This window comes from Rosa chinensis, chromosome 6 (assembly GCF_002994745.2).
Source record: "Rosa chinensis cultivar Old Blush chromosome 6, RchiOBHm-V2, whole genome shotgun sequence".
Classification (NCBI taxonomy): Eukaryota; Viridiplantae; Streptophyta; class Magnoliopsida; order Rosales; family Rosaceae; genus Rosa; species Rosa chinensis.
Window position 1 is genome coordinate 54750074 of NC_037093.1, and position 9034 is coordinate 54759107.

The following is a 9034-nucleotide window of genomic DNA, read 5'->3' on the forward strand; positions in this document are numbered from 1 at the left end:
TTAATCATATAGCTCCTACTGTGCCTCAAGCCCGTTTTTATATTTTAAATTTCTTATGAGATTTCGGTTAAAAAAGTAATGTTGTTATGAATAAAATCAGGCACAGACATAAACAACCTAGTGGGTGGTCAGCTTCTGCTGAGAAGTTTTATAAGCTTAATTTTGATGGATCAGTGTTGCCATTCGTCAAGCTTCTGTTGGCTTTATTGGCAGTAATATATATGTTTGGTGAAGTTGTTGTTGTTGCAGGTTCAGCTTCTTTCGGTAATATTTCAGTAGTAGTTCAAGCAGAATTTACAACTCTTAAATTAGGTCTTATACAAGCTGTCAGACTCAAATCAGATGTTGCAAGGGAAGGTGAGTTTGAATGCTCATCAATGTGATTCACAAGAAAGCTCAAGTTCCATGGAGGATACACACTGTCTACAGACATTTAGCAGCTCTCTTTCCCAATTCCCCAAATTAATTTTGCTCATATTTTGTGAGGCTAACACACTAGCTTGCCGACACATTTGCAACTTTGGATCACACATGTGATCATTCTTGGGTTTCTACATTTTCTAATGAGGTGTTGTTTGATTATCGAAGATCCATGTGGATCGTCTTTGTAATGCTGTTTTGACATAAAAAGAAAAGAAAAATGCCTACAAAATTTTGTCACCTGTTTAATGATTATTTGCAGTAGAAATCATCTTTTGGCGCTTTTCCTTCATATATTTAAATGTAGGTCATGGCAGAAGAGGCTTTTGCTTTCTCTTTGATGAAATGAAGCGTTTTGCTTTCTGTATGATAACTTGGTTGAAGTAAAGAATGAGATTTGGGTTCCTTGTCTGTAATTTGCCTATTCCCTTCAAATTGAAGCCCTTCCATTAGACATTGCCATTCTTTTTCAACCTTTTTCCTGAGTTTATTAACATCATCTTCATGCTCAGACCAAAAAATAAAATCATCTTCTGCCCATAAAAGAGATAAGGTGAAATATAATCTGAATAGAAGAAATATGAATGTTTTGGTGAGAAAATTAATTCTCACCAAAACATTCATATTTCTTCTATTCAGATTATAAACCTACAAACCGAAAACTAAACTGAAAAGGTTTCCTAGCTAATGGGAGACACGGATTTAAATCCTAGTCGTAGAAAACAGAACAGGCCCAATCCACATATATATAAGAAAACAAATATCCTAATCTGACACAAAACGTAAGACATCAGATCTCCAACGCCGTACAAGAACCAAAGCAGAAGACACTGTACTTACTTTCTGCGCCACCTGACTTGAGTCTGATTTCTGCAGGATTCTTCTGGATGGAGCCAGGTATGTTAGACCTCTGTTAGTACTATTGATTACCATAGTTTAACATCAAACAACTTTTACAAAAGATTACCCTAGTTTAATCTTTATTCCACTTTGAATCTTTGATGCATGGAATATGTTCTGCTCTGTGTACTGACTTTTGTTGAATTTAGCTATGTGAGTCTGGTATATCTGCTTCTTTGATATAGCAAAACATTTCTGGATAAAATAGAAAGATGACATTATTGCAAATAACCTTCTGTTTTGTTTGAACTTTGAAGATGGACTTATGATTTCTGTTTCTATCAGCTCTACCATTTTGATTCGAAAAAACAAAGGGGCATTTGTTCTTATAAACTATATCTGTAGAAAATTCTTTGATGCCTATTGTTATAAATTAACAGTCAAGCTAATTTTTTTTTTTTTTCCCTTCAGATTGGGCAAGTTTACCCAAGCACGTTTTAGATTCAGTTTTAGAGAAGTTAGTGTCACTATTAGACTACTTGCGATTCAGCATTGTTTGTAAGTCATGGTATTATGTAGCAAAAGATAATCAAATCCAACGTGCTAAGATGACAGCTCCAATGCTCTTGATCTGTGCTAACAAAAGACATTCATGGAACTTATACAGCATCGTGGATGACAAGGTCTTTGATTTGCAAATAAGTGTGCCAAACAAGCGATATTGTGGCTCTTCCTTTGGATGGTTGATAGCTGTTGAGAAGAATTTTGCAATAACCCTAATCAATCCGTTTCTTAGGGTTAAAGGTAGGAGGAAGAAAGAAAACTCAATCATTCGGCTTCCTTCAATGCGGTTACCTCCAAGCAATTTTGAGAGGCGTAGATGGTCTAGACAATGTAACCATTATGTTTTCAAGGCCACTATGTCAGCAGACCCCATAGCAGATGCAGAGGATTGCATTGTGGTGGTCATATATAGGGAATTTTGTCAAATGGCTTTCATTAGGCTTGGTAAAGCCGCAACATGGACTTATATTGATACCGGTGTTGATAGACTGGGGACCTTAATTCATGAAGTCACTAATGTTGAAGATAAATTTTACGCTGTTGATCAGAAGTTTCGGCTTTTATCCTTTGGTGTCACTGCTGAGTCCAACCCAAATGTAGAAGTTGTTGCATGCATGACCCGACCACCTGCTCTGAGCAAGAGATATCTCGTATATTCAATTGAGAAAGAATTATTGATGGTTATTAGGTATGTGGCATATGATGGTGGAAAACGTTCGACGGTGGGATTCTTGGTTTTCGAATTGAATTTTGACAAGCGTGAATGGGTTGCCAAAGACAACTTAGGTGATGATGTTGCGCTCTTTGTGGGTGATAGTTCTTCTGTAACTGTGCCGGCTTCAAAATCAGGATGTCTATCAAATTGCATATACTTTATCCATGATAATGATGGTCAGGGCTATGATATTGATCGACGCTATCATTTAGATTTTGGTGTTTACAATGTCAAAAGTAAAAGCATTTCACAACCTTACACCTCGCATGCCAAGAGCCTCGTGGAAATGACTGATTATGAACCAGTTTGGGTCAAACCAACTTTAAATTTGTAACAAGAAAAGAAAAAAAGGGCTTCTTGTGGTTAATATCTGTTATTCTTTTCAAGTTATTTTGTTTCTCTGTTAAGTAGTTTATGAGCACTTATGAATCACGACTGTTGCGCGCTATCTAAACAAGATGATGTGGCATGATTGGTGAACGAAACCAAATAGGGGAGGGGGAAGTCGAACATGGGACCTTAAGCCAACACTTTGGTGGATTGGAATCAGGTGATTGACATAGATTAAGCTGGTTTGTTTGCGGACGTTTGATACTGTTTGAAAAAGGTACAGCTGCAGAAGCATAGCAAATTAACATGCCAGAACTGAAAATGTTGTAATGTGTACTGGAATTCATAAACATTATCGAGGGATGGGCTTTGCAAATTTGCCCTCTTTCACGTCAGATGATGACTACAAACAGAACATGTACAACATAATATACGAAACACGACAATCATACCCATAATGACGCGCTAACAAGATCCCCTGCATCTAATACTCTTGCTCAAAGTCTCTAATAGCTGCATAATTATAATTGAAAGAGAAGTATTTTCTAGAGAATATAATTTATTCCTAAGGTTGCAGTGCTTACCTTCTATCCAGACACCAGCACTTGTAGTTTGGTTTTGACAATTCATAAAGCTCATCAGGTGTCATCTTCTCAAGTTTTTCAGTTGTCCAAGAATCAAAATTCCCATGGATGTCATTTGAATACGTTGTAGCAAGTGATGCAACAATGCCTTCTGTCTGATGATCTAGGGCTCGAAATCTCTTGTACAGTCTCATTACAGCCACACAATCTTCATAGGGATCATGCATACCAGACTGGATATCATACCTGTAAAGCCAAAGCTTCATGATTCACTGGAGAATTTACAATCAGAGATGACTCCAACAAGCAAATAACATAGACTGCAAGATGGAGATCCCTACAACTTGAGACTATTAGAAACTTTACTAGTTTCTGGATAAGTACTCAAATCATGAAGTGCGATAGAATATTTGCATGAAGTAAATGATAGATGGTAAACAACATTTGATGTTTACAATACAAATATATTGAAGGGAGAGAAGAGACAAAGAAATCATATGTCTCCAAGGGAAAGAAGGCTCGCAACAGTTTCTAAATGCACTAATCTCCAAAACAACACAAGTGAAATGCTAAGTTAGATGGAATTGAGCCAATTTTGTGACTTCTACCTGTCGTTCTATAAGTAATATGAACAAAGCTTCTAGACTAGAATTTGAATTAGAGATAATGACCCAACAAAATAGAAGGGAACATAACAATTTGTAATGTAAACCAGCTCAAACTAGAAGAACAATATATCTCTTAACTAAGCAACTTCTTACCAGAAATTGGTTTCTAGTTAAGAGAATAAACTGGAATCAGCATAAGCAAATAAAATTATTTTACCAAAAAAAAAAAAAACAAATATAAAAACAAAAGCAAAAGTCTGAGAAGAAGAATAACTTACCCCAGATATGTTCTGGTGAGATACTTAAGTGAGTGACTGACTAGATTTGTTTTCATCAGTGGATGGTACTTTGCAGTATCCCTGCATATAAAATAAGGAACCATCAAGCATCTAAATGCTGCCAAATAAACACAATACAAAAATTCAGTTCACTATTATGAAAGAATCAGTGAAATCACCATTTCACAGAAAAGTAAGGCAGCCCAAGTACTACAGCCAATATAATAAAAGGGAATTAAAGATTAGAATAGCTTTGCATATGAGAAACCAAAATAGATTGAATCCTCCGCAGAGATTACACAGTTTCATTCAAATATTCGTCCAACTGTCCATGAAAAGGTACTGAACATAGTGCTGCAGAATTAATATTGGGGTAGGGGATTTAATCTGTTAACCAAATGATGAAGCAGGTGCTCGAAGAAGACATGACTTGGGAATGGAAAAAAGGTTTATACCTCAGCAGGTGCTCAGGATAATACATTCCCATGCAATCCAAATCATGCTCCAAATCATGCCCCACAAGAAGCTTGGCCTTTTCCCCATCCAACCTTGATCTCCCAATAGACTCTCCATTGTACAAAACTTTCAAGATTTTGTCGTGCACTTCTTTGAGTGGCATGGCATTTCTAAGATGATCTTCTGTTAACCCAGTAATTTCATATCTGAAAACATTGTAAAAGGCATGTGAATCAGAGCAGGCCTGGTCCCCAAATTCTTGAGACAAATCAAAGATGAGAAGTCATATGCACATGCCTGTAATTCGTGATAGAAATTTGAGGCCGCACATAGGTGTGGAATAGGATATTCTCGTCTTCATCTGTCAGGCACACCCTTGCACACAGGTCCAGTGATCCATCACTTCTACCGCCAACCATTTCACAATCCATAGCAATTGCTTCCGCACGGTTATTGAAGTGGTTTTCACCACACAAGTTCAAATAAGATTGAGATTCTGCACAAGCAATTATCACTGTTCCCTGCAACAGGTCAAATAAAAAATGTAAGCCATGTATGTCTACATATATAGAAAGTTGAGAAATTAAGAGTATCGTTGATGGATCAATGGACAATAAGACATTGAAGGTAGTCAACTTACAATAGGAGCAGGTGCAGATAGGAGACACATTTCTCTATGCTGGCTAAGAGAAGCAGGGCTATCAAAGAGCTTCAAACATAAATCACACCCTTGTTCGGAGAAAATTTTCATGCAATTTGCTTTTGCCAATGGACCTAAATAATAGGAGCCACAAAAGAGAAATCAAATAAGAAGCAGTTTCATCAATGAAATATAAAAACTACCCCATGATCTTATCAGCTGAAATGAACTTCCAATTACATCTCACCAGTAAGATGTTCCCTCAATGACTCAAAAGATTTGCAGTGCTTTCTACACACTCCACAACTAGGATCATGAGCTGAGTGGAAAGCAACCTTCATGTGCTCAATGAGATGTTCTTTCTTCTTATATTGCTTGTAACAGGCAGGACATTTGTGCCTGTAAGCCGATGGGTCAAAAATTTCAATAGAGTCATTCAAATTCATACATTGCATTCAGTCCCAAACTCCCAATAGAAATAGACCCTTAGAACAAGTAAAAGACCTTCACTCGCATATAAGTAAATGTACAGATTCTATTTACTTGTTTTGAAGACTTTATTAATTAAAAAGGTTTAGATACATTACTCTAATTGTAAAACTCTGAAAATATGTTAACTTGTTCCTGCAGCTGTATTATATATAAGCATTACAGTACTTTCTGGGCTTAAATCTAGAACCTTTATAACTACCCTGACACATCGATTACTCTCCTGCAATAACTAAGATGACTATACGAAACAAGATTTTCAGATTACACACTTCACACATTACTTCAGATGAAGAATGTTGAGAGTTACAGCTGCACAATCAAAGAAATGTGTCATCAAAGCAATGATAAACCCTTCCACAAGAACCGAAAAATGCACAATAACCCAGATGAATAACGTTAAAGATCCAAACTTCAAACTACCCTTTGCATTTCCAGCACAATCAAAGCTACCTAAGCCAATAAACACCTTTGATTTACTTAATTTAGACGCACTTAGAAGCATAACTCTAAATGAGCAAACCAAAGCCAGATACAAAAAGCAATAGCCAATGCCACACTCCACATAACATAAAGAATCAATCTTTAAACCAGAAAAATTGTACTTTCTCGGCAACATGCAAACCCTTGTTAGAAATGTGGAAAGGAAAGTAAACCCATAAACCTCAATAATTGCAGAACATGAGAGAGAGAGAGAGAGAGAGAGAGAGAGAGAGAGAGAGGTGACACCTGGCTGTTGGGGTTTTCTGCAAGTCGGGTTCGGAGTCCATGGAGTGAATACCGGAATAGTATCCCGGTGGATCCGAATGGGGATTTTCTCACTTCCCAAATAGCCAAATATAGTGACCAGAGAGAGAGAGAGAGAGTTGATCAGGGTTTAAAGAAATTTGGCAGAGACCACACTACTGTGTGCAAGTGTGCAACGACGTACCTGCGATCGAAACCATTAACTACACGGTTGTCTTTCCGGTTTTAACCCTTAAACTTTTGTACTTCGTTTGAGTTCTAGTTTGGTGTTGGCCTCAAAAATGGTATGGTCTAGTTTGGTACTTCCGTTACTGAAAGCAAACAAGACTACATGGGACTGCATCAATTTAAAAAACTTCATTTTTATTCGTCATAATTTATTTGGATCAAATCGAACCTCTAATTTAACTTAATCTGAATCTAAATCACCATCATTCTTCACCACTTGGGCAAATTTAAGGACAGGCCGATATCATTATTCTTTGTAATAATTTTTTTTTCCCTTAAATTTAACATTTTTATAATTCATAAATCTATTAACCGCAACAAATAAAAAAATGATTTGATCAAACAATAGTCATTTTTCTACTAATTTTGAGAAGTATAATCTTCAATAGTAAGTAGAATTAGACAAACAAACTGAGTCACTTATATTTTTATCATGTTCTTCAACTTAATCTCGTTTTTGTATTTGGGTTTGGTATTGAAGTATAATATGTTCATGTTCAACACCATGGTCTTTACCGTATAACTAAGCATTACAATAATAAAACTTAAGAACGCACCTAAATGTGGTCAGAGAAGAATAGGTGAATAACTTCACAACATGCATATAGAAAATGTACGTCACCTGAAATCTAAGTTCTTCTTCTCAGCATATGAATATGAATATGCTTAGAGACAAATGAGGACGAAAACCAAATTTTGTTTATGTCATAATGATTAACCTATTTTAAAATGGGCCAAGATAACACTACTAGCTAAACAAATTTAATGAACGAATTTGATTTGCTACACAATTATGTGAAATAACTTATTCATGAACTTCATAGTCGCTAATTCTAAACCAAGCATGTCCTTCTCACCCCTAAATACTCAGACCACAATATAGGCAATAAACCCCATTGCCATCAAGAACAGCATAGAGGAGTGAATGGATTGAGCACTGCTCTTCTTGGGAGGGTTAGGAGGAGCTGCCTTAGGCGCTGGGATCAGTTCTATAGGAAGATCAGGAGGAGAGTCTGCACTTGGTGGTCCATCAGCCGTTGGGGGAGTTGTTGGGGCAGCAATGGGTGCACCTTTTGGGGCGGCAGTGGGTGCATCTTTTGGGGCGGCAGTGGGTGCACCTTTTGGGGTGGCAGTGGGTGCACCTTTTGGGGCGGCAATGGGTGCACCTTTCGGGGCGCCAGTCGGGGTGGCTGTGGGAGATGTTGGGCTGGCAATTGGACTCCGAAGTGGACCAGAACTGGGTACCGGTGGTAGGGTTGGGGCTGTTCCAGGACTGACACTTGGAACTGACTTAGAAACGCTAACATGAACCTTCTGGCCAGAGCGGCAATGTCCATTGACACTACAAATGAAGAAGAAGTTTCCAGGTCTATTCAAGCGTATATAATCGTCGCCGGTGCGCGTCTTGTAGATTTTACCCTTTGGGTTGCATGACCTAAATGCTTTATGCAACACTCTCACTACATTGTTCTCCTTTCTGTCATACTTAAAATCTGCATAGATAAAATTTCTTTAAGGTTCAATATATATATAATAGCATGTAATAATTTGTCAAATCCACAACCATGATAAACCCCATTAAAATATAAACATGCAACTATCATGCATATAGACTGAACTCTACACAAACAAGGGGTTTCACCCACATCATGAGACTAAACGTTAGCTAGTTTTTGTTAGAACATTGAGGAGAAGCTAGCAATACAAATTAATGGCATAATCCTAGTCTTCATTCGAATATTTTGCCTGATCGATCCACAACCATAAATGAGAAAAGGGATTCCCTAGTCCTCATTACAATATATTTCCAGATCCAAAAGGATGCTATCTCTCAACACCCATTTATATAATTTTCAAATGTAGGAAGGAAATTAGCTTACGAAGAATGTCTCCAACGGTAAAGTTTTTGGTAAATGCCCAGGTCTTATAGTCAACACCTTTGTCTGTCCACCCGTTAGAGTCACCCACTTGGTAAATGGTACCAAAGCAGACTCCACACAAAGCCATCAAAAGGGAAAGAAGCATTGGAATATTGGCCAAAGCCATGGCTAAACCACGAACAAATGCACAGATCGATTTGTGATTAAAACAAATGAATAGAAGAACTATGGACTACAACAGCCTGTATATATAAA

At 37.3% G+C, this 9034-nt stretch overlaps 2 protein-coding genes across 2 annotated transcripts; one reads left to right on the plus strand and one right to left on the minus strand.

Annotated features, from left to right (window-relative positions):
• Positions 1–1203: 1203 nt before the first annotated feature.
• LOC112171584 lies at positions 1204–2890 on the plus strand. The gene is made up of 3 exons (XM_040509770.1): positions 1204–1317; positions 1732–1828; positions 1928–2890. The coding sequence occupies exons 1-3, from the start codon at positions 1308–1310 to the stop codon at positions 2871–2873; spliced, it is 1053 nt and encodes a 350-aa protein (XP_040365704.1). The 5' UTR covers positions 1204–1307; the 3' UTR covers positions 2874–2890.
• Positions 2891–3168: 278 nt separating this feature from the next.
• LOC112169715 (apoptosis-enhancing nuclease) lies at positions 3169–6909 on the minus strand. The gene is made up of 7 exons (XM_024306760.2): positions 6654–6909; positions 5683–5834; positions 5436–5569; positions 5093–5316; positions 4795–5001; positions 4340–4420; positions 3169–3699 (listed from the first exon to the last, which is right to left on the minus strand). Exons 1-7 carry the CDS (start codon positions 6692–6694, stop codon positions 3450–3452), a joined length of 1089 nt encoding a protein of 362 aa, XP_024162528.1. The 5' UTR covers positions 6695–6909; the 3' UTR covers positions 3169–3449.
• Between the last annotated feature and the right edge of the window lie 2125 nt (positions 6910–9034).

Excerpts from the sequence above, each read along its gene's own strand:
- LOC112169715 (XM_024306760.2), bottom strand. The coding sequence starts at position 6,694 with ATGGACTCCGAACCCGACTTGCAGAAAACCCCAACAGCCAG. Across the intron at positions 5,570-5,682 it reads ATTGAGGGAACATCTTACTG|GTCCATTGGCAAAAGCAAAT; the intron begins GTGAGATGTAAT and ends CCTATTATTTAG. Across the intron at positions 5,002-5,092 it reads ATTTCTATCACGAATTACAG|ATATGAAATTACTGGGTTAA; the intron begins GCATGTGCATAT and ends CAATGTTTTCAG.
- LOC112171584 (XM_040509770.1), top strand. Across the intron at positions 1,829-1,927 it reads AGCATTGTTTGTAAGTCATG|CATCGTGGATGACAAGGTCT; the intron begins GTATTATGTAGC and ends GAACTTATACAG.